The following is a 26836-nucleotide window of genomic DNA, read 5'->3' on the forward strand; positions in this document are numbered from 1 at the left end:
CTCATCATACCTCCAGAAATTAGATACAAGTCAGTGCCAAAATTTAGTCACAGCCAAGATTTACACAGTACCAGTGGTGCTTAACAGCTTAATAATTTTAAATATTTTTCATATTGTTAGATGTTCAACTACAAGTATAAGTAAATCTTAAATGATAAGCTCTTTGAGATTATCAAGCTATAGCTACCAAATATTTATTACTTGAACAAACAAATTTCCGAACTTCCAATTAATAATGGAAAAATTGAATTTACATGTGCTACACACAGCCAATGCTGGAGGAACTCAGCAGGCTAGGCAGCATCTATGGAAAAGAGTAAACAGTCGACGTTTCGGGCCGAGACCCTTCATCAGAACTGGAGAAAAAAGATGAGAGGTTAGAGTAAGAAGGTGGGGGTAGGGGAGGAACTAGTAGGTTTATATGGGCTAGTAAGTTTGTTGTGCTGTGCTCTATACTGGTTTCCCTAATACGTAATATTCTGACAAATACACTATTCCAATCAAGTATGAAGCTTTATTCTTTTGCTGTATCATGCTATTTACGATACACACAACCAAAATCTATAATACCTGAGTTCTTCTCTTGTAAACGAAATTTCTAGGAAGACCACAATTTTAGAAAAACTGCTAAAGGGTCATAGTAATTCTGATGGAAATATTGGGAAAGCTGCTTGTAAACTCAACAGAGACATCAATCATGTTGTAAGAGCTTTGTGCCAAACGACTTGTTATAGCGCCATAATTTGCAACCGTTTTTCAGACAACTGACAAAAATTACCCTGTGGACTCATAGTTTCTTTTCGCTCCAAAACCATCACTTATTTTATGATGATAGAAATAGAATATCTATTTAATACCATGAAATAAACTACTGTACAATGAATTATAAATGCAGACTGACTGAGATCTGGAAATAACTGCACTATGTTGCTTATAGTATATGTTATGTCTGCTTTATAATTCAGCTACTTTCAACTGAAATTCATTTTAATGTATTCAATATCCATTTTAATACATTCAATACAAAATCATGACTACCACTTAAAAACAAATTTTATGATCAAATGCATTTTGCAAATATTATAGAAAGCATATTTTTTTCTGATTTTATTCTATATATGAACTTAATTTAAAAAACTGTATGTGGGTACTATTATATTAATAACAAATATTCCCACATTAGATTGAAATATACATGATCCAAAAGAATTGCAATTGTCATTTGTTTTCTTGAAATTAAACAGCATATACAACACAAGATGAAATATGTAGCAATAAGTTACTGCAAATACATTTGTTTAGTTTCTTGACCAGAGCTTACAGCATTTATAAAAGAATTGTGCCATTATATAATATATGTGAGAGTTGTACATTTCGCTTAAAATACATGTGCTAATGTACTCTTATATTATAAAAAGGCTGATCATATTTTGCTGCATGTAGACCTTAAATTCAGGTGAGGTGACATGTTATCATTTAGATTTCACTATCATTCATCTACCAGGCAATTTATCAGAGCGTTGACTCTGAATTTTATCAGTATATTGTAAGGATGGTGTATTGGATGAATTAAATTTGAAACTTTATGTTGCAAATATAATGTACATATCTACATATTTATAGGTCGCAAAGATAAAGTCAAAGTAATTGTTTCGGAATTGTTAAATCCTAAGTCCTAACCTGCAGGAACTGCTGTCAGTTTCATTCTCTTCTTCACTCCCTTCATCCTTGGGTTCATGCTTGCCATGCCAATGTACTGATTCATAGTCGTCAGTGGTGAACTCAAATGAGGGGAGATCTGGGCCATGGGGCACCTGCCAAGACGGAGAATTCTGAATTTCCTGCTGGCTGGATCTCTGATAGTTGACAGTTGCCAATGGTTGATGCAGGTGTCCGGAGTCTAAGAATTTTTTCCCATTATTTGAGGCACCTAGATCCTTGCTCCAAATTTCTCCCCGTCGATTATCACTGGATGCAACTGGAGGAGAAGCAGGGTGACCAAAAAATCGCCACCGAATGCGTAAAATCTGCTTCACATCAAATTCTTTACGTGAAACAGACATTTTCTGTTCACCTAAGCAATTGTCAAGGCAACAGAGCAGGCTTTCCTCCTCTGGTAAAGCAGCACAGGATATAGAACAGCCCAGTTTAAATAGATATGCTTTCCAGACCTCTGCTTTTAGTTGAATGAAACAATGTTTTCACATGGAGTTAAATTCCTCTTAGATCTTCACCAGCAGAATGTCAGTTAACGAAAAATACGATGAAGATAATGTGAAGAGAAGCAGGGATAAGCCCGTGTGTTCAGTCAACCAAAACTCACAAATCAACCTACACGATGACAATCAGTACACTTTTCATTGCCCTCATCTCTACAACCCCACCAGCTGCATTCAAAAACACTGACAGCATTCATTAAAACCTTTTTGAAAGCAGAAAACTACCACTCCCCTTCCTCTAAACCTCAAATGAATGAAAGAGCAACTTGCACGTAGCAACCTATCACAATTCTTCTCATTTGCATTCCCTCCCCTTTGTTGCATTAACCCTTTAAAAACTCTTACCATCTTAATAGAGAAAAGATTGTAAAATTAACAGGACACGTCTTTCGAACTTTCTCAATTCATTGTACAAAAATAAATAATTTCAATGTCTAATAATAATTAAAACAAAAATATCTAATTTCTTATAAATTAAAAAAATCTGTCTTACAACTGGAAATGAAGCTTTGAAGGAGCTAGTTGTTATACACATAGCATTTCAGCTATCTAATATATTTTCTTGGCTTTTGCAATAAATGACTATTCTTATTTTTCTTTATCAGCAGACAGTCCACACTTGACTGAAAAATACAGAGCACATCTGTTAAATACTGCCTTGAGTTTGTCGGACCATTTATTACTTAAGAATGAAAGCACAGATTTTCCTCAGTTTTCAAACTGCTAACCCAGTGTACTTGGAAATGGTGCTCTGGGTTGATTCTATTAGCTTGCTGCCTCGTTTTCCCCATTTATATGTAAGGAGCTCTACTGTTGCAGCATGCAGTTGACGGAAACTATATTTACGTTATTTCTTTGGATTGCTGGCTACAAGACCTTACTATTTCCAGGACAATCTATTATGCTGTAAATTTATACAGTTTAATATTATAGTTGTCACTCACAGGAATTTAGATGAATGATAGCTTAGGGCATTCTGAAAGGGACTCACAGACTCAGTGCTGAATGACTTTCTCCAGTCATAATGAAAGGGTAGGCCATAGAGAAAAGAGATGAGGAAAAATAAAGTCATAGAACATTAAACCACAGAAATATGCCCTTCGAGCCATCTAGCCCATGCCAAACTATTAATTTGCCAAGTACCATTGACCTGCCCCTGGACCACAGCCCTCCATACACCCCGCTGTCCAAATTTCTCTTCAATGTTGAAGCTGAACCCGGACCCACTTTAGCTGGCAGCTCGTTCCATATCCTCAGCACTCTCTGAGTGAAGAAATTCCACCTCACATTCTTCTTAAACATTTCACCTTTCACCCTTAAACCACTTCCTCTAGTTCTAGTCTTACCCAACCTATTCCCCTCCCCCGCTCCTGATGGTCACCCAGTTACCTGTGTCCTGCACCTTGGGTGTAACTACCACTTTGTAAGTCCTGTTGATTAACCCCTCAGCCTCCTGAATGATTCAGAGTTTATACAGTTCCAACTCCAATTCTTTAACATGGTCTGAAAGAAGCTGCAGCTGGATGTACTTCTTGCAGGTGCAGTCATCAGGGACATTGGAAGTCTCCCTGCCTTGCCACATCCTTCAAGAGGAGCATTCCACTATCCTGTCTGGCATTCCCACTGCTCTAAATGGGCAATGAGAAAGAAAGAAAGAAAAATTAAATGAAAAGATCTACCTACCGCCTTCGCCTCTTCTCGCCGAAGCCTCTAGGAGCTAAAGCCTGAACTCCCCACTCTAACACTGCCCACTTACACAATGCCTCCTCAGAATGTCCTGGCTGCCCTTGCTCGGTTCTTCTGAACTCTCTTTAAGTAAATTTCTTAACTTGTTGGGTTTTTAATCTATACCCCAGAACATCCTGGATTCTCAGTTGTTGAGTAAATTCAAAGCAGAGTTGAAATTGATTTTCAGGCAGTAAATGAATGTAAAGAATGGGTTCAAAACTCGCGTGCACCCTTTGCCATGGGTCAGTGTGAAGGTAAAGCGCCAGCGAAATGGAAAACTCAGAGAGGCGGGCTTGAACCTGCGGAAGCAGAGGTCGGATGACACCAGTCTTTGCCCGCCTCCCACGTTCATGGAAGTGTGCTGTTCAAGCAGGTATTGGTTGGGTTCTGTCTCAGTGCAGTTATGATCCTGAGGCAAGTTCGTTTTGGCCTGTTCCTCGGGGGAATACTGCAATTTTCCCCACTGAACGCGAGACTTCAGTGCTGAATGCTAGTCTTCATAATTTAGACTAAAAATTTTAATGGGATGGTACACATCTTTCTAGAAATCTATGCTCTTTAACTGATCCCAACATAATTATGAGATCTGGATTAACAATTACGAACCAGTCTGAATCCAACTGTATCATCTGGGAATTCAAGTTCCATTAATTGATTTCAACTGGGATTGAAATACTAGCTTTAGTAAAGTTGACTGTGAAACTATTGATTATCCAAACAATCCACCTGGTTCACTTACCTCCTTAAGGAAAGGGATTCCATTATCTTTTCCCAGTCAAGCTTACATATAATTCTTAAAACCACAACAATGTAATTGATTCTTAACTTCCCTCTAAAGTAGTTTGCCAATCTATTCATGTATATTAAACTGCTGTGAACAGTTTCAGAAGGTATTCATTGCCATCTTTTCAAAGGCAATAGGAATGACCCTATCATCAGTGAATGAATGTGAAAACACAAGCTCCTTTAAATACAGACCACATTATTTGGTGGAATATTTTGTGGAACACGGCCCCATATTTCTTGATATCCACCATATGTTTATCTGCTCACTCTTAACCTGAGCTCTATTCCAATGGAGTTCAAAATTAGCCTCAAAACCTGCATTTCATTTTTATAACCTTTTGACTCATTCAACAATTCCAAATACATTCCTGATGTTCCTATTACTTACACTGTTGTTAAACCTTTTGTCTCTTACTCATTAGATCTTCTTTTGCTTTCACCATCATGCATTTTCACATCTAATATTTACTGCCTTTCAGCCTAATTCAGATCTTCTCTGATATTCCTTCCTCCCTTCCCTCATTGCCTCTATTCTTGCTAAATTTGTTACATCTCTAATTCTAATTCCAATAAAAGGTTACAATTGTGAAAAGTTAACTTTCTCTGTAGATGTTGTCTGACTTCTAAACATGGTTATGCTTCATATCCTTTACTTTCCATATACATTAGCTCAGCCTGAATCAACACAACTGAGTGAAAATCTTGTCAGAGGGGCACATTTGATTGCATCCCTGATAAATGGAAGTCCAACATAGTAAATGCTTGTGACCAGGATCAAAGAATAATCTCCTATTATTTGATACACACCTCATTAACTGCTTCTGGTTCAGTTCACGATCATCTCTGTGCTTGTTATCCTTCATATATGTTAAAGTTCACTTTGATTTGAAAATTCTCTTCCTTGTTCTATAATCCCGTCAATACTTTGGCCTCCTTGTCCTTTTCTGAAATTTCCTCCAGTCCTTCAACCTTGGAGATTTCTCAGTTATTATTTCCCCTGCCACCCCTCTAGCAATCTCGATTGCAACTATGCCAAACAGGAAGGGAAGGGGAACTACACCTTCAGTGCAAACTGCCTCTCCTCCTTTCTTCCCTCCTACAACTAAGTACCTTGTTAAAATCTACTTCTCTGGCCAATTATTTGATCATTTACCTTTTTTTTTTGTGGCAAGAGATATTTGGCTAATAATCTTGTAAAGCAGCATAAAGTCACACTAAATGCAAACCATAGTTTTACTGATTCACTAAGTAGTAGATTACAATCTAATTCTATGATTCACTTCAAATGGTTCAAAATTTTACGAACTGGAAACACATTTATAATTTGATTTTTAATATCCTTCTACTAAAGTAGTTGTTTGATTCTGCAAAAACTTTAACAACAACTCATATAAAAAGAGCAATGACATTAAATGCGTGACAAAACAAGAATATCACTTACCAACATTAAATTTAATTTCCTGTGGCTGATTGTGAGATAATGCATCTAGAAGCATGGCAATCAGTCACTTCAGTCATTCTGGAAAACACAAAATTTCACATAAAATCTCAAAGAATTGTGATTCTCAATCTAAAAATGACATTACAGAAAAGGCTATACAATTAATTGCATTTTAAGTTGGTATCCAATTCTCTTTTCTCAATGGACAATGAATGTTTCCTACAGCATGTCAGGCCAGAATTTAAATAACAAAAATTTGCTATATTTTAAAAACCCTTCTTTTAGATCTTTTGTTGATCATCTTAATTCTGTGCCTTACTAAATAGTTTGCCACCAGAAATAGAATTTCTTCTTTGTTTTATCAGCACATTACTTTGAACAACACTATTAAATCTCCTTTAAGCCCCCAACCTAAGGAAACATATTTCATGACATATTCCAGTGATATTAAACCTGATTCTGTGAATATTTCCAACTTCTGTAATAAATCATCATTCTGACAAATGTCCTCTGCATTGTGTCAAAGAATAGTAATTCTTTCTAAAATATGATGGCTGAATTTGGGCACACTTTTTTAGTGGAGGTCAAGCAACTTGGAACCAAGGATCATAAACTAGGATGCATTTTGCCAGTCTTAGATAACGTAAGTGTGCATTAGTGATATATCCACCATTAAAATTCAATAAGCAACCTCCCAGATTTGTAGTTACAATCAATAATTTCAAGTTCAAAGTAAATTTATTCGCAAAGTGCATATACACCACCATATACAGCCCTGAGATTCGTTTTCTTGCGGGCATACACAGTAAATCCAAGAAACACAAAAGAATCAATGAAAAAACACACCCAACAAGACAAATAACCAATGTGCAAAAGACATGTACAAATACAAAAGAAAATATAATAATGATAACAATAATAAATAAGCAATAAATATTGATAACATGAGATAAAGAATCCTCGAAAGTGAGTCCAGTTCAGTGATGGGGTGAGATGAGTGAAGCTATCCCCTCTGGTTCAAGAGCCTGATGGCTGAGGGGTAATAACTGTACACAATTCTCTTGAATCTGGTGGTGTGATTCCTGAGGTTCTTGTGGTGGTGTGAGTCCTGAGGTTCCTGGTGACAGCACTGAGAAAAGGACATGGCCTGGGTGATGGGGTCCTTGATGATGGATGCTGCCTTCCTGCAATAGCGCTCCATGTAGATGTGCTTAATGGTGGGGAGGCCTTTACCCGTGATGGATTGGGCCGTATCTGCTACTTTTTGTAGGACATTTTGTTCAAGGGCATTGGTGGTTCCATACCAGGCCTTGTTGCAACCATTCAATACATTCTCCACTACACATCTACAGAAGTTTGTCAAATTTTTAGTTGTCATGTAATTTTCACATTAGTTTCAATTTTATTTTTGTAACCTCAGGGTCATACATACTGTATATATGATTTGAAAAAGCAAAAGGGAATGGTATGTCCAAATTCAGTTAACACTAAGAGTAAGTCCTTTGGATAGGAAGAAATTGTTGCACTGTAAGATGGCAGATAAGAAATGCTCAGACTATTGGTAGGAGTCATGGAACACACAAATAGGCCCTTCAGTCTATGTAGCCCATGCATTATTGCCATTGACACGTAACTGGACCATAACCATCCAAACCTCTCCCATCCACGTATTGTACTTATCCAAACTTCTCTTATAAGTTGCAATCAAACCTACATCCACCACTTCTGCTCGCAGCTTGTTCCAACACTTGCACCATCCTATGAGTGAACAAGTCTCTCCTCAGGTTCCCCTTAAATATTTCACCTTTCACCTTTAAACTATGGCCTCTAGTTCTATTCTTACCCAACCTTAGTGGGAAAAGCCTACTTGCATTTACCCTATTAATACCCCTCTATCAAATCTCCTCTCATTTTTCTACGGCCCAGGAAAAAAAGACTCTTTACCTGTTCAACCTTTCCCCATAACTCAGGTCAAGTCCTGGCAACATCCTTGTAAAATTTCTCTGTACTTTTTCAATCTTATTGATATCATTTCTGTAGACAGGTGACCAGAACTGTATGCAATACTCCAAATTAGGCCTCACTAACATCTTAAACAACTTCAATATACCATCCCAACACCTGTACTCAATTCTCTGATTTATGAAGGCCAATCCTCTCTACTTGTGACTCCACTTTCAAGGACTTATGAATCAGTATTTCCAGATCCTTTTGTTCTACTGCCCTCCTTGGTGCCTTACTGTTGACTGCGTAAGTCCTACCCAGATTTGTCCTCCCAGAATGCAACAGCGTGCACTTGTCTTCATTAAGTTGTCTCTGCCACTTTTCAGTTTATTTTTCCAGCTGGTCCAGATTCCGCTGTAAGCTTTGATAGCCTTCCTCACTGTATACTATACCCCAATCTTAATGTCATCTACAAATTTGCTGACCCTATTTACCACACTATCATCCAAATCATTTAAGTAGATGACAAACAACAATGGACACAGTACCAATCCATGCGGCACAGCTTCTAGTCAGAAGGGCAACTATCTACTACCACTCTCTAGCTTCTTCCGCTAAGACAACGTTGAATCCATTTTACTACTTCATTCTGAATGTCAAGTAACTGAACCTTCTAGACCAGCCTCTCATGTAGGTCTTTGTCAAAGGCCTTACAAAAGTCCATGCAGACAATGTCCACCACCTTTCCTTCATCAATCTTCATGGTAACCTCCTCGACGAACTCTATAAAGTTCAAAGTAAAATCATTATGAAAGTACATATATGTCACCATATAATACTTAGATTTATTTTCTTGCAAGCATGCACAGTACACAGAGAAATGCAATAGAATAAATGAAAAACTACACACAAAGATACATAAATAATCCAATGTGCAAAAAAACTATGCAAATAAATATAGAAAAAAAATTACGTAAGTCAATGAATAATACTAAGAACATGAGTTGTTGGGTCCTTGAAAGTGAATTCATAGGTCATGGAATCAATTTAGAGTTGAGGTGAGTGAATTTATCCACACTGGTTGAGCAGCCTAATGGTTGAAGGGTAATAACTGTTCCTGAACCTGGTGGTGTGGGACTTAAGGCTCTTGAATCCTCTTCCTGTTGGCAGCAGCGTGAAAAGTGCGTGGCCTGAACGATAGGGGTCCTTTAAGATGGATGCTGCTTTCTTCTGGTGGTACTCCTTGTGGATATACTCAACAGCGGTGAGAACTTTGCTTGTGTTGAATCGGGCTGTGCCCACTTACAAAACATCCTTTTGCCAGAGAACAACCTACTCCAATTCACACCTGACAGATCCTTCCTGATGCTATCAAAATTGGCCTTTCTCTAAATTTAGAATCTCAACCCAAGGACCAGTCCTATCATTCGCCATAATTATCTTGAAAGTTATAGAATTATGATCACTAGATCCAAAGTGTTCTCTTACACACACTTCTGTCACTTGCCCTGTCTCATTCCCTAATAGTATATCCAGTATCACATTCTCTTGTTAGGACCTCCATATATTGATTGCAAAAACTTTCTCAACAAACTCTATCCTATTCAGTCCTTTTACAGTATGAGATATTTGGAAAGCTATGATCACCTAATACAACCGTATGTTTCTTGCAACAGTCTGCTACCTCTCTACAAATTTGTTCTTCTAAATCTTGCTGAATATTGGGTGGTCTATAATATAATCCCATTAATGTTTCCAGCAACACACACAAAAAATGCTGGTGAACGCAGCAGGCCAGTCAGCATCTATAGGAAGAGGTACAGTCAACATCCCTTTTTTATTCCTCAGTTCCACCCAAATAGCCTCAGTGGATGAGCCTTTCCACCTTAGTTGCTACTATGGTCCATAAGAGCAGAATCAGGCTATTCAGCCCATTGAGTCTGCTCTACTATTTCATCACAGCTGACTTGTTATCCCTCTCAACCCCATTCTCCTGCATTCTCTGCATAAACGTTGACACCCTCACTAATCTAAAACACATCAACCTCCGCTTTAAATATACCTAACATCTTGGTCACCTAGCTGGCTGGTGGCAGAGTGGCATCAGCACTGGACTTCTGAGCGGAGGCTCCCGAGTTCGAATCCAGCCAGCTCCCTTGCATGCTTTCCATCCGTGTTGGGTTGAGCGTTGAGCTAGCAACTTGGCCTCATAAAAATAAGAAAGCCTGCTAAAATAACGCCGTCCCGATGACTCCACTCGGAGTTAAGGGCTTTCTTCTTCTTCTTCTTGGTCTCCTGAACTGTCTGTGGTAATGAATTCCACAGATTCACCACCCTCTGGCTAAAGAAATCCCACCTCATCTCTCTTTTAAAAGGAACATCCTTTTATTCTGAGGCTGTGTCCTCTGGTCCCGATTCTGTTGAAGCAGGAAAGAAACTCGGATAGCAGTTTGTCTCCCAGGTGCCAGGGTCCGGGACGTTTCAGATCGCATCCAAGATATCCTGCTGTGGGAGGGAGAACGGCCAGAGGTCGTGGTACATATTGGTACCAATGACATAGGTAGGAAAAGGGAAGAGGTCCTGAAAAAAGAGTATAGGGAGTTAGGAAGGAAGTTGAGAAGGAGAACAGCAAAGGTAGTCATCTTGGGATTACTGCCTGTGCCACGCGACAGTGAGAATAGGAATAGAATGAGGTGGAGGATAAATGCTTGGCTGAGGGATTGGAGCAGGGGGCAGGGATTCAGATTTCTGGATCTTTGGGACCTCTTTTGGGGCAGGTGTGACCTGTACAAAAAGGACAGGTTGCACTTGAATCCTAGGGGGACCAATATCCTGGTGGGGAGGTTTGCTAAGGCTACTGAGGAGAGTTTAAACTAGAATTGTTGGGGGGGCGGTGGGAACCGAACTGAAGAGACTGGGGAAGAGGAGGTTGGCTCACAAACAGAGAAAGCTTGTAGATAGTGCGAGAGGGAGGAAGGCCTTGGCGGGCAGGATTAAGGAAACCCCAAGGCATTCTACAAGTATGTGAGGAGCAAGAGGATAAGACGTGAAAGAATAGGACCTATCAAGTGTGACAGTGGGAAAGTATGCATGGAACCGGAGGAAATAGCAGAGGTACTTAATGAATACTTTACTTCAGTATTCGCTATGGAAAAGGATCTTGGTGATTGTAGGGATGACTTGCAGCAGTCTGAAAAGCTTGAGCATGTAGATATTAAGAAAGAGGATGTGCTGGAGCTTTTGGAAAGCATCAAGTTGGATAAGTCGCCAGGACTTGATGAGATGTACTCCAGGCTACTGTGGGAGGCGAGGGAGGAGATTGCTGAGCCTCTGGTGATGATCTTTGCATCATCAATGGGGAGGGAAGAGGTTCCGAAGGATTGGAGGGTTGTGAATGTTGTTCCTTTATTCAAGAAAGGGAGTAGAGATAACTCAGGAAATTATAGACCAGTGAGTCTTACCTCAGTGGTTGGCAAGTTGATGGAGAAGATTCTGAGAGGCAGGATTTATGAACATTTGGAGAGGTATAATATGATTAGGAATAGTCAGCATAGCTTTGTCAAGGGCAGGTCGTGCCTTACGAGCCTGATTGAATTTTTTGAGGATGTGACTAAACAGATTGATGAAGGAAGAGCAGCAGATATAGTGTATATGGATTTCACCAAGGCGTTTGATAAGGTACCCCATGCAAGGCTTATTGAGAGAGTAAGGAGGCATGGGATCCAAAGGGACATTGCTTTGTGGATCCAGAACTGGCTTGCCCACAGAAGGCAAAGAGTGGTTGTATACAGGTCATATTCTGCATGGAGGTCGGTGACCAGTGGTTGTGCCTCAGGGATCTGTCCTGGGACCCTTACTCTTCGTGATTTTTATAAATGACCTGGATCAGGAAGTGGAGGGATGGGTTAGTAAATTTGCTGATGACACAAAGGTTGGAGATGTTGTGGATATTGTGGAGGACTGTCAGAGGTTACAGCGGGACATTGATAAGATGTAAAACTGAGCTGAGAAGTGGCAGATGGAGTTCAACCCAGGTAAGTGTGAAGTGCTTCATTTTGGTAGGTCAAATATGATGGCAGAATATAGTATTAATTGTAAGACTCTTGGCAGTGTGGAGGATCAGAGGGATCTTGGGGTCCGAGTCCATAGGACACTCAAAGCATCTGCGCAGATTGACTCTGGTTAAGAAGGAGTATGGTGTATTGGCCTTCATCAATCGTGGAATTGAATTTAGGAGCCGAGAGGTAATGTTGCAGCTATATAGGACCCTGGTCAGACCGCACTTGGAGTACTATGCTCAGTTCTGGTCGCCTCACTACAGGAAGGATGTGAAAGCCATAGTAAGGGTGAGAGGAGATCTACAAGGATGTTGCCTGGATTGGGGAGCATGCCTTATGAGCATAGGTTGAGTGAACTCGGCCTTTTCTCCTTCGAGCGACGGCGGATGGGAGGTGACCTGATAGAGGTGTACAAGATGATGAGAGGCATTGATCGTGTGGATAGTCAAAGGCTTTTTCCCAGGGCAGAAATAGTTGCCACAAGAGGGCACAGGTTTAAGGTGTTTAGGAGTAGGTACAGAGGAGATGTCAGGGGTAAGTTTTTTACTCAGAGAGTGGTGAGCGTGTGGAATGGGCTGCCGGCAATGGTGGTGGAGGTGGATACGATAGGGTCTTTTAAGAGACTTTTGGATAGGTACATGGAGCTTAGTAAAAGAGGGCTATAGGTAAACCTAGTAATTTCTAAGGTAGGGACATGTTCTGCACAACTTTGTGGGCCGAAGAGCCTGTATTGTGCTGTAGGTTTTTTTCTATGTTTCTACTTCCCCACTATAGGAAACATTTTTCTCTGATCTTGATTACTACACTACTAATTCCCTTAAATTCTCACAGCAAGACCTACTTGTGAATAATAGATTTTGCAGCACCAGGTCCTTGAGAGGGAAAAAGGTTAATGGGCTTCCCCAGTACCAAAGACTTTTAGTGTATAGGTAGATAAAGTCATCAAACACTTAGATAGAATAAGTAAAGAGAAAGGATTTCTAGTGATATATTGTCTGATAATCAGGGCAAAGAGATTTAAAGTGATTAGCAAAAGAACTAGGGTTGATACAGGAAAAAATATATGCAGCAATTTATGGTGTGGTGGAGATTGATTTTTAATGTTGCCATTAAAAAAGGATTGGATAACTGCTTGAAGGAGAGACAAAAATTAAAGACATAAGCAAGGGCATGAAGGTGAGATTATCTGGATTGCTCTCTAAATGACCTGGCACAAACATGACAGATTAAATGGTCTCATTTTGTTCTCTATAGTTTCCTGATTCTTCAGTGTACAACTACAAAGAGTAGGCAAAAAGATTAATGGAGCCAAACCAAAAATATTTTTCATCCTAAAAGAGTGCATAAATCAAAAAATATTTGCTGCAGAAAAAAACATTGCAAGCAGGGACAAAGGACTTTTGAAACAGAGAAAGTCCTTTTTTTAAAGATGTGAAAGACAGGTAATTAGTGTTGAGGTATACAGTATATTAATCATCATCTAAATAAAGGGATCAATGAACTAAGAAGGATATATAGCCTACCCTTGTCAGTCATTCATTATAAAATTAAAAGTAACACTTATTTGCAAGGTTTCATTTTAATGTTCAATAAAATCTCCAAGATGCAATTGAGATTGCTTATGGTGGCAGTGAGGGTAGAAATACCACTGAGCCCCAAAGCTGTACAAGTGAGTCAGCAATATTTAAAAGATAATACCTATAAAAAGGACCTGGTTGATGCAATCTCTAAGCACTACCCCAAAGAGGAGGGAGAAGTCTTGTTGGGAGCTGGTAGTATCCCACTGAGGTGAGTCATATATCCATGTTCTGGTGGATCATCTTTTGACAATTGTTTTTTGTTGTTCCTTTTGGGTGGCAAACTTGCCTATCTTTATCATTTTTGTTTGTTTTTCTTTATGAGGCTGAGCTGCTAGCTCGACTCTCAACCCAGCATGGATGGAAAGTGTACAAGGAGCAGGCTGGATCTGAACCCAGGACCACTCACCTTGAAGTCCAGTACTGTTGCCACTAGGCCATCAGCTGGTAATTGTTTGACAAGAACAAGGATAAAAAATTGTAAAGAGCATTTTTAAAGCATAATACCAAAAGCAGGAAGCTAGGACTGAGTTGGCAGAGGCTCTCGATGTTGATATGCAACTTTCAGATCTGTTAAAAACAGTAATCCCATGTGAGGCTCATTGTGGTCATCTTTGACGCAGGATATTGTAGCTGAGAAATCTTGATCATTGATCTTCTTTCGGGATGATTCTTTAAAATTTCCATTGATTCAACGGTATTTTGCTTCCCCTAATCTATACAGTAAAACCAAATGGATTTAAAATTGACTTGTGAAACACAAGATACTACAACTCTTCAAGGGTAGGGGTGACCAACCTTTTCTTTGCATTGGATCCCCACCATTAACTGAGGGGGTCCGTAGATAAAAGGTTGGGATCATCTGATTTAGGGAGACAAGAAGTCTTTTAAAATTTTCTATACACAAAACTATAGTTTCTTAAAAATTGTGGCAAAGTGACAACATGCAGCTCCAACATGAAGCAGGTTCTGAACAGAGATATCTTCTCTCAGTGTGTGCACTTGCTGGTGGGATCTGTACTTCAGTTTACTGCAGGGATTACTGTACCAGACCCTCTTTTTAACACTTCACTGGACCTTGTACATACTTTAATCAGCAGCCACTCTTTCAACTCATAACTTGAAGATCATGCAATGACTCCAATAATGTTTTATTACTGAGTGCCATCTCTATAATTAAAACCACAGAAAAAGCAACAACCAGGGCTGCAGAGTAGTGCAAGGGAATGCAATGCTTTACAATGCCAGCTGCAATATCAGGGTTCAATTTCCACCACTGTCTGTAAGGAGTTTATACGTTCTCTCCATGACCGTGTGGGTTTCCTCTGGCTGTTCCGGATTCTTCCTACATTCCAAAGACCAATGGTTAGGGTTAGTGAGTTGTGGGCATGCTATTTTGGCGCTGGAAGCACAATGACACTTGTGAGGTGTCCGGCGCAATCCTCACTGATTTGATTTGTCGTAAACAATGCATTTCACTGTATGACTTGATGACCAGAGAGCAACAAAAAAGCTGATCTTCCTTTAAATCTTTTAAAGCTTGCATTTCTGCAATGCTACATGGGGAAAAACATTCCAAGACAGTTAAAGCACAGAACAGTATGGTAAGGGGCTTCAGCCCATGATGTCTTGCTGACCTATGTAACCCTTGGTATGGCTACTAGCTTAATCTAGGATCCCCTCCTAGACTAGTTCCTCCTATCGGGGGAACTCATCCAATAGCCCCCGGCCTGGCCAAACTTAACAAATCTCGTTTGGGTGGATGCTGTGTGATGTGTTCCATTACAAATCAGTACCACAAAATAACAAATAGTACACAATGCGCGATTAAACGATTGAGTTCTATAATTCTTAATTTGGCTATATGGTTAGTAAAGAAACAAAAGGAAAAGGGCCCATTCTCATGACACAGTCTAATGCGCAAACATTGGAGCTCACAGTATCATCCATTTGTTCATGTCATCCTTCTCTGAGTGTAGCCAACCCTTGGACCCTCACTCCACTCCTTCCGGGGGAATACCAACTCTCTCCGTTCGCGTCCTCTCTCTTCATTGCTCCCTGACAAAAGACCGCGAAATCCCTCTCCCAGACACACAAGAAAGAACAACATCCCACTCATTGGCTAACATGCCCCGTTATCTCTAGTCATAACCCAAACATTGCTGCTACAGAGAAACCATTTCCTTAGCCTTAGCAGTGAAACATTACAGACAGGCCATTACATTTTAGCAGTGAAACTTTACAGCGTGTTACACCTATATAAAAATTCTCTGTGATCAGAGTAACTGGTCTCCCCACATAGCCCATAACTCTCCATGTGTCTATCTTAGTATTGATAAGTTCCTATTGTATCTTTACTACCAACCCAGCAGTGTGTTCCAGGCACATAACACTTCCTGTATAAAAATCCTAGCTCTGACATCTTCCTTAAATTTTCCTCCATGCACCTTAAATGGATATCCTTTGGTATTGGACATTGCTTCCCTGGGGGGAAAAAGGTGCTGGCTGCCCGTATGCCTTTCATAATCCTATACACCTCTAAGCTACCTCTCATTTTCCATCACTCCGAAGGGTAAAATGCTAGCTCCCTCACCCTTTCCTCATATGATACATTTTCTAATCTGGGCAGCATCCTGCTAAAGCTCCTCTCCATCCTCTCTAAAGCTTCCACGACCTTCCTATAATGAAGCAACGAGAAATGAACACAGTACTCCGAGAGACGTCGAACTAGAATTCTATAAAGCTGCAACATTATCTCGCGGGTCTTGAACTCAATCTCATGACACCAGCACACAATGGGCCTTCTTAACTACCTCTAAACTTGTGCAGTGACTTTGAGGGATCTATGTACTTGGACCCCAAGATCCCTTTGTTCCTCCACACTGCTAAGAATCCTGCCATTGACCTTGTACTCCGCCTTCAAGTTCAATCTTCTAAAGTGTATCATCTCACTCTTTTCTGGATTTAACTCCATCTGCCATTTCTCCACCAAGCTCTGCATCCTGTGGTAACCTGCAACAATTTTCTACACTATGCACAACATCTCCAACCTTCCTGTCATCTGCAAACTTACTCGCCCAACCTTCCAATTTCTCATCCAAGTTAGTTAGAAAAAAAATCTCAATGAGCAAGTATCATAAGAACAGATTCCCATAGGACACCACTGGTCACTGACCTCCAGGCAGAATACTCTCTACTACTATCCTCTGCCTTCTGTGGGCAAGCCATTTCTGCATCCACACAGACAAGTTCCCATGGACCGCATTGCCTCATGACTTTCTGGACAAGCTTATTAGGAGGAACAGTTCAGCGAGACAGAACAAAACCAAATACGGGGAGATTGGCATTAGTACTTAAAAAAATGACAAGTGTTGTTCAACAAAGGATCTTTGACTTGAAAGGTTAATTTTCTCTCTCCTTCTACAGATGTTACCTGACTGATGAGAGTTTCCAGCATTTTTTGTTTCCATTTGAGACACTCTGAATCTGCAGTTTTAGTTTTGATTTTCAGGTATGTTTTAAGAATAAAGGAGGACAAGTAGTGTTGTTGAGGAGAGGATCTAGAAGTACAGAGACCTTAAAATAGATCATTATAGAGCTTGGAATAAGTCATGCTGTGGATATGGCTGCAGATAATGAAACAAAACAATTGGAAATCCACAGGAGACTAAAATAAGAGAAACAAAATCTTGGGGCTTGTAAACAACGTTTATAAAACTGGAGAACAGTTAAGGCCTCGGCCATGGAACAATGGAGTAAATTGCAGGGATGTGGACAAGGAATAACCACAAAACAAAAAACAACATTTTAAAATCAAAGTCAAATTTAATGCATACACACAAGTGCAATAAAAACCTTGCATGCAGCAGGATCACAGGCACATGGCGTCAAACAAGGGCAGTCACAAGAAACAAACATTATTCACAATTTTTACGAGAAACAACACAATTAGAATGAAAAAGACAAAGCCTATTTTAATGCAAAATGATAACAGTTTTGCTGTTATCACTATTACTATTAGTTACTAATAGTTATTACTATTTATTATTTATGGTGCAACTGTAACAAAAATCAATTTCCCCCGGGATCAATAAAGTATGACTATGACTATAAACTGTTGTGATTAGGGTTCTGCTGGTTAGTTCAAGAACTGAAAGGTAAAAGGGAAACAGCTGTTCTTTGCACCCAGCGGTGTTGGACTTCAGGCTCTGTTCCTCCTGCTCAATGGTAGCTGTGAGAAGATGGCATGGCCCTGATGGTGGGGATCTTTGACGATGGATGTTGCATTTTTGAGGCAGCACCTCCTGTAGAAACTACCAATGATGAGGAAGGATGTGCCCATGATATAATGGGCAGAGTTCACTACACTCAGCAGCTTCCCAACATTCCAGTTAATTCAAACTGCTGTGTCAGACCATGGTGCAACTAATCAGAATACTTTCAACAGTATATCTGTAGAAGTTTGTGTACAGTGAAATGCCAAATCTCCTTAACCTTCTAAATGAAGATGCTGGTAAGCTTCCTTATGATTACATCTGTGTGTTGGGTACAGCAGGAGTCCCCAACCTTTTTTGCACCACGGACCGGTTTAATATTGACAATATTCTTGCAGACCGGCCGACCAGGGCGGGGGGGGGGGGGGGTCTGTTCAAGTAGGGTTAAACTCACCTCAACATGTCTTTTACAGTTAGGGTTGCCAACTTTCTCACTCCCAAATGAGGGACAAAAGTAGCAGTCAAATCCTGGGACACTTTACTCCAGGAAAGACTACCATGACCATGAAGCCTTGCACGGGTACCTGTGTGCGCATGCGTAACATGCCGCGTGTACGTGCCGATTTTTCTCCCACAAATCGCTTTTGCCTTCATCTTCTCGACTATACTGTATACACATTATTTCTACTTTACGTAGGCTGTGTATTTATCATATAATTCCTGCTTTTACCATATGTTAGTTATTTATTTTCAGTTTTATGTGTTATTTGGTATGATTTGTTAGGTTATTTTTTTGGGTCTGGGAACGCTCAAAATTTTTTCCCATATAAATTAATGGTAATTGCTTCTTTGCTTCATGCCATTTCGGCTTGAAAGGTTTCATAGGAACACTCTACCTTAGCGGGGGAAATACGGGACAAGGGCGGTCCCATATGGGACAAACCAATTTAGCCCAATATACAGGATGTCCCGGCAAATATGGGACAGTTGGCAACCCTATATTCAAGTTCAACAGTGCGTGACAGGGAATGAGGAAAGGCGCAGCTGACTCATATTGTTTCCTCACGGCCCGTTAGACATGCTTTGCTCTCCGGGACTGGTTCACGGCCCGGTGGTTGGGGACTGCTGGGGTACAGGACAGGTCATCCAATATGTTAACACCGAGGAATTTAAGGCTGCTGATTTGCTCCATTGTCGATGGCCCAATGTGTACTGTTTTATGTTTGCACTCTTCCTTGGACTTTATTCTTTGGAACGTAGAAGATCAAGAGGAGATTTGATAGAGGTATACAAATTTATGAGGAGTATTTGTAGGGTAATGCAACCAGGTTTTTTCCATTAAGGTTGGGTAAGACTAGAACTAGAGGCCATAGTTTAAGGGTGAAAGGTGAAATGTTTAAGGGGAACATGAGGGGAAACTTTATCACCCAGAGGGTCGTGAGATTGTGAAAAGAGCTGCTAGTGCAAGTGGTGCATGCAAGCTCAGTTTCAATGCTTAAGGGAAGCTTAGACAGCTACATGGATGGTCTTGGCGCAAGTCTAAATGGTTTGACATGGACTAGATGGGCAAAAAGGCCTATTTCTCTGCTGTACTTTTCTATGACTCTATGACCCTTCCTCCTTCCTGAAGTCAATAATCAACTCTTTGGCTTTGCATGGATCAAGCAAGTCATTATTGCCACACCACTCAACCAGGTGTCCTACCTTACTCTGTTAAACTGACATATCGACACATATGATTCATTCAACAATGTTCTGGTCTGCAAATCCAGACATCCCACCTCTCCCGGAAATCTCCCGCATATTGATAGCGGATCCCAGAAATTATATACAATATCCCGGAAATCCACTTTTTTGAGCTGAAGAGGGAGAGGGAGAGCGAGCATCCTGATTGGTCACTCTTCGTGCTAAGTAGACCTATCAGTTTTCTCTGTGGGCGGGCTTTACAGTCGACCTCAAAAATAATGACAGTGTTGCTCGCTGCACTGTTTGCAACAGTGACTTTTCTATTGCCCATGGTGGGTTAAAATGTAAAAGACATGTTGAGGTGAATTTAACAGGTGTCATTCGTTCATTAGCATAGCTAACGTTATTTAAACTAGCTGGCTAGCTGCTAAGGAGCTACTCTATTGATGTCCTGCATAATGAGGCCAAACTCCCTGTAGACTTGCTTAAAGTTGTAGTAGAATAAACATGATAATACAATATAATATAAGTACATATTTTAATGTCACATTTTCTGCATATACCCAACTTGGTTTACAGATTAGACAAAATCACTAAACAAAGTATTACATACACCCTTGGAGGTCGACCGGGGTGGGGAGAGGGATATGGGGTTGCAGAAGGGGTGGGGGGTGTTACCCCCCTGAAATGAGTTTTTTCAGAGTGGGATGTCTGCAAATCTCTGTATGGCATCGGAGCTGTCCTTAGCCACAGATACTGTGTACTGTATACTTCGCTTCATGGGACCCCGGCTCCTTCCCACCTGTTAAGTGACATCCATTTTATCTGCTAAGGGAATTTGCTGCCATCATCCTCATAGCAGTGTATATTCCACCCTTGGCCAATATCAGGCAGGCACTGGAGGAGTTGAGCACTACCGTCAGCAAGCACAAAACAGTGCACCCTGAAGCCCTCCCTATCATTGCAGACAATTTCAACCAGGTCATTTTGAGGAAGTCTTGGATCAACTACCACCAACGTGTCACCTGCAGCTGTTACACCATTATCAAGAACACTCACTGTACCACCACACACCTGTAGCTGTTACACCATTATCAAGAACACTCACTGTACCACCAACATGTCACCTGCAGCTGTTACACCATTATCAAGAACACTTACTGTACCACTACCATGTCACCTGTTACACCATTATCAAGAACACTCACTGTACCACCAACGTCACCTGCAGCTGTTACACCATTATCAAGAACACTTACTGTACCACTACCATGTCACCTGTTATACCATTATCAAGAACACTCACTGTACCACCAACACACCTGCACTTTGGGAAGTCCAGTCACCCAGCATATAGGCAGAGACCGAGGACCACAAAATCAGTTGTGGGAACCATCAAAGGGAGGTGGAGGAGCACTTACAGGACTTCTATGAATCAGTGGGCTGGACAATATTCAGGGATTCCTCTTTGAATCTGAATGAATATACCACCATTGTCACCAAATTTCATCAATACCTGTGTGGATGAGTGTGTACCTTTGAGAACATACTGGACATAGCCAAACCAAAAGCCATGGATGAACCAGAAGATTCATAGTCTGCTAAGGGCTAGACCTTTGGCATTTAAGACTTATGATTCAAAACTGGACAAGAAGTCCAGGTACAATCTACATAAGGTTACTTTAAGAGCGAAAAAACAATTCTGATTGAAGTTAGAGGCAGAATTGGATGTCTGTCAGCTCTGGCAGGGTTTGCAGGCCATTACTACCTACAAGGTGAAACCTAACATCATGAACAGCTGTGATGCTTCACTCTTAGATGAGCTCAATGCCTTTTATGCACACTTTGAAAGGGAGAACAAAACCACACCTGTGCAAGTCCCTGCAGCATCTGGTGACACTGTGATCTTGGTCTCAGAGGCTTTCAACAGAGTGAACGCTGGCAAGTCATCAAGCCCTGATGGTGTACCTTGTTGGGTACTAAAAACCCATAGCAACGAACTGGCAGAAGTGTTCAAGGACATCTTCAATATCTTACTGCTGCGATGGGAGTTTCCCACCTGCTTCAAAAGAGCAACTACTATACCAATGCCAAGAAGAACAGGGTGAGATACCTCAACGACTATTGCCTAGTTGCACTCACATCTACTATGATGAAGTGCTTTGAGAGGTTGGTCATGGCCAGAATCAACTCCTGCCTAAGAAAGGGCCTGGACCCACTGCAATTTGCCTATCACCACAATGGGTCTACAACAAATGCAATCTCACTAGCTCTCCAATTGGCCTTGGACCACCTGGATAATAGTAATAACCATGTCAGGCTTCTGTTTATTGATTACATCTCAGGGTTGAACAACATCATGCCCTCCATACTATTTAGCAAGCTCAAATATCTGGGCCTCTGCAACTGGATCCTAGACTTCAACATCAGGAGATCACAGTCAGTGCGGATCGCAAATAACATCTCCTCCCCGCTGACGATCAACACAGGCATAGCTCAAGGATGTGTACCTAAACCACTGCTCTACTCTCTCGGTATCCATGACTGTGTGGCTAGGCACAGCTCAAATGCCATCTATAAATTTGCTGATGACACAACTATTGTTGGCAGAATTTCAGATGGTGATGAGTAGGTGTACAGGAGTGAGACAGATCAGCTGGTTGAATGGCGTCACAACAACGATCTTGCACTCAGCATCAGTAAGACCAAGGTATTGATTGTGGAAGGGAAAGCTGAGGAACACACACCAGTCCTCATTGAGGGATCAGCAGTGGAAAGGGTAAGCAGTTTCAAGTTTCTGGGTGTCAACAGCTCTTAAGATCTATCCTGGACCCAACATAGTGAAGCCCAACAAAGAAGGCACAACAGCAGCTATATTTCTTTCCGAGTTTGAGGATATTTAGTATGTCACCACAGAATCCTGCAAATGTCTACAGATGTACTGCAGCGAGCATACTAACTGGTTGTATCAGCATCTAATATGGAGGGGTGACTGCACAGGATTGGAAAAAGCTGCAGAAAGTTGCAAACTCACCCAGCTCCATTTTGGGCACTAACCTCCCCAGCACCTTTTCAAAAGGTGATACCTCAAAAACACAACATCCATCATTAAGATCTCCATCACCCAGGATCTGTCCTCTTGTCATTGCTAGATCAAGGAGGTGGTACAAGAGCATGAAGACACATACTCAGTGTTTTAGAAACAGCTTTTCCTCTGTCATCAGATTTCTGAATAGACAATGAACAAATTTCAAGACATGTTCCAGTGATACTAAACCTGATTCTGATTTACACAGTGGAACTGGGGGCTAAGCATGCAGGCTTGAGGGGCATATGTTGATAATCAGCAAGGAGATGTTGTTATCATTCCTTACTAATTGAAGTCTGCAAATGAGGAAGTTGAATATTCAGTTGTAGAGGGAGGTACAGATGTCCAGGTCTTATTTTTTGACAATTTGAAGAATGGCACATTTGAAATTAATCAAAGTTCAAGAAAAATGGGGACAATGGTCATTAGTGTAGGTCGAGATACAGGAAGCAAGTTTTTGGATAAGTTGTGTCATGAATGACAAATTAGTCTAGAGAACTGAAGTAAATTTAAATATGGAGAAGGCAAAAGCATGATCGTGGCTTTAGATGCCAGATGGACTGAGGTGTTGAAGAAGGAAGCGATGTTATGGAAAATGTCACTTTTCCAATTGAAAGGATGTGATGTAATTAAATAGAACATCTCAAGACAACAAGACTATGGGAAATTGAACCATTGCCTTACAACCACAAGGCATCTGCATTCCCAATGATTTGTTTGAGGAAATTCCTCATTCAAGGTTGCAGGATGGATATTTGCCTGAACACAGAGTGCTGAAAAGGGATCTCAATAATGGCGGTGGTGGTGAAGTGGAAATGGATATAATGGGTCTCACATACAGATAAAAGGTAAACAGTGGTTGAGAAATCCAGAATTGTTCTATAAAAGTTTCCATAATCAAATGACAGAAAAAGAAAACTCGTGGCTAGGGATACCATAACTGTTTAAATAAGGCACATGATGACTTACTAGATCATATTCAAAATTGGCATCGACGACAGAGGGTGGTGGTGGAGGGCTGTTTCTCTGACCAGTGGTGTTCCACAATAATCAGTGCTGGCATCTCTGTTGCTTACGTTATATGTAATGTACTGGAGAAGGAGGTCTGGCTCCTGCACACGTAGCACACAGGCCCACTGGTTTGTGGACACGTCCTGGTGCTTGTGAACCAAATTCCTAACTTTGGGTAAATAGCTCCACTGCCTTATGAAAAGCCTCAGGAGAGTCAAAGGCTACAGGAGTAAATCCAGACTGAAAATCTGGAGTGGAGCCCTAAGGCGGCTATCTTTCTGATTGACTCCTTTGTCTATCCTGTCTGTTAAGATGTTTAAAAATATTTATATATAAATAAATTTATGTTACTATTTTTAGACATAAATTAATGTGTTTGTAGATTGCATGAAAATTGGCAGAGTTTGGATAATGGGGAAAGCTATTAAGGGGTTTGGCAGAATGTAGATCAGTTTGAATTTTGGGCAGACAGATGGCAGATGGAGTTTAATCCAGACAAGGGCGAGATATTGCATTTTGGGAAGTCAAATGCAAAAGGAAAATATCTAGTAAATAGCAGGACCTTTAGGAACATTGATGTACAGAGTGATCTTGGGGTGCAAGTATATAATTCCCTGAAAGCAGCAACACAAGTAGATAGGGTGGTAAAGGTGTATAGCAAATTTGCCTTCATTGGTTGAGGCATTGAGAACAAAACTCTGGAAGTCACATTGCAGTTGCTTAATATTTTGGTTATGCCAGATTTTGAAGTATTGTTTTCATTTCTGAAAGGATGTAGAGGCTTTAAGAGGGTGTAGGAGAGGTTCATTCAGGGATGATACCTTAAATAGAGAGCATAAGGAAAGATTGGAGAGACTTGGATTGTCTTCTCTGGTGTGCCAGAGTTGAAGGGAGGCATAATAGAAGCATATAAAATTATAATAAGTATTTAGGATAGATACTCAGAATCTTTCCCCAGACTGGAAATGAAAACTACTAGACAGTGTAGCTTTAAGACAAGACAAGGGAAAGTTCAAGGAGATGTGTGAGGCAAGGGAGTAGAAAGTATCTGCAAAGCTATGCTGGGGTGGGGGGGGGGTGGTGGTGAGAGAGATATATTGATTTTTAAAGGGGATTAACACAGACTCATGTACATGCAGGGAATGGAAGGATGTGGATCATGTGCAGGCAGATGGGATTAGTTTATTTGGCATTAGACATGGTGGGCTCATGCTGCCCTATGTTCTACATTTTAAAAACAGAATAATGTGAAGACACCCACTAAAACTGGATAAAGAGAGACAAACATTTAAAAATGAGTTAATAAAGACTTCAAACAACTTGTAAAAACTTAATATTTGTGATTAAAGGGTTAGAAAACTGATTTTGCACAAGACTTGAATTAAGATCTGGGGGATACTGACACACTGCAGGGAAGTATCCATGACTGTGACAACTGGTAAGCTGTGCAAAAAGTGCACTTGTTAAGCTATAATTCAAGTTTCTGAAAAAAAATCATTTATTGACCACAAAATATTGCTGACTAGCCCAAGTTTCGATCAGCGCAAGACAGGACTTCTTAAAAAAAATTAAAAGACATTAAATGACATAATGAGAACCAATTACAATTGAAAATGAGTTTATTGCAAAATATGTATTTTAGTAATTATCAACTTTACCAACTGTAAAATCACAGAGACAATTAAAAGTTATACACTACCATCTACTAGATACTGTGAAATAAATTTAGCAACATCTTAATAAACAAAACATCTGTTTTTCTTTAACCTGACAATCACAGCATATGCTTCTATGGCAACAAACACAAGTTGAAAATCCTCCCAGTGGCAGAAATTTGCCTTCCTCATTATTTCATTCTGGTGATAGCTTGGGGACAAAGTTAGCCCTGGGCAGAATTTTCATGCAATGGTAAATATAGAAGGAACTTGAATTATGCTGCATATAAATTGGATTGCAAATTTCCCAATCTTTTGCATGAGTTTGGTTCTCTCTACTGACAGAATCTAGGTAAAACTAGTAGAAACTCTACCTCATCGAAGGGTCAAAGAACAGGGAGGGAGGCTAGAGATGTGAAGAGGTAATTAGAGGATCAGATAGGTCAAAGGTGTGATATTCAAAGGAGGAATTAGGTGACTAATGATGCAGCAGTATCTAAAATAAAGGCAGTCATTTACTAAGCAGATGAAAAGATGTGCAATCATTTTTTTGAAAAAGAAATCAAAAGAGCTGAAGAGAGATTTCATGTACAAGATATGCCTGGAGTGGGCACAAAAGAGATTAGGAAGAAACTTTGGGTAGGTATCGATTGTTCAGGAGAAAACATGCCCAAAATAGGAGAGACACATGATCACAAATAAAACAATAAATGCTTAACATATTCAACACAACTGGCAGCAATGGCAGAAAAAGAAACAGAGTTAATGTTTCAACTTGAAGGGGAAGACCTTTTGTTAGAATGAGAGGCAAAGAGAAAGCAAAAAAAATGTCAAAAGAAGCTAAAGTAGAATTTTCTTTTAAGGAAATGGAAATAATGGACCAGAGTTCAGAATGATAAATTGGACGATCAGAGGTGGAGACGGTTAATAACTTAAAATTCCTCCGTATTATTATTTCGGAGGACCTATTCTGGGCCCAGCACATTAATGTAATTACGAAGAAAGCACAGCAACGCCTCTACTGCCTTAGGAGTTTGCAGAGATTTGGCATGACATCTAAGACTTTGCTAAACTTCTATAGATATGCAGTGGGGAGTATATTGATTGGCCGCATCACAGCCTGGTATGCAAACACCAACGCCCTTGAATGGAAAATCCTACAAAAGGTCATGGATATGGCCCAGTCTATCATGGGTAAAGCCCTCCCAACCTTTCAGCACATCTACATAAAACACTATCGCAGGAAAGCAGCTTCTGTCATCTGGGACCCTCAACATCCAGAACATGCTCTCTTCTCACTGCTGCCATCAAGAAGAAGGTACAAGAGCCTCAGAACTCACACAACCAGATTCAGGAACAGTTACTACCCCTCAAGCATCTGGTTCTTGAACCAAAGGGGATAACTTCACTGAATTTCACTTGCCCCATC

The 26836-nt window shown here is 40.4% G+C and overlaps 1 protein-coding gene across 4 annotated transcripts in view; it reads right to left on the reverse strand.

Annotated features, from left to right (window-relative positions):
* The window catches only part of LOC134344077 (kelch-like protein 5), a 147987-nt gene that overhangs the window by 76159 nt on the left and 44992 nt on the right, over positions 1-26836 (reverse strand). For 3 of the 4 annotated variants that reach the window (XM_063043295.1, XM_063043294.1, XM_063043293.1), the window contains exon 2: positions 6175-6252. Coding sequence is in view for 2 of the 4 variants with exons in the window: in XM_063043293.1 (XP_062899363.1) it covers positions 6175-6229 (55 nt within the window). In the remaining 2 variants the exon portion in view is untranslated. Of the gene's footprint in view, positions 1-1680; positions 2079-6174; positions 6253-26836 lie in introns of those variants that run through there. The other variant, XM_063043298.1, reaches the window with a different exon arrangement.

This window comes from Mobula hypostoma, chromosome 3 (genome assembly GCF_963921235.1).
Source record: "Mobula hypostoma chromosome 3, sMobHyp1.1, whole genome shotgun sequence".
In the NCBI taxonomy this organism is placed as follows: domain Eukaryota; kingdom Metazoa; phylum Chordata; class Chondrichthyes; order Myliobatiformes; family Myliobatidae; genus Mobula; species Mobula hypostoma.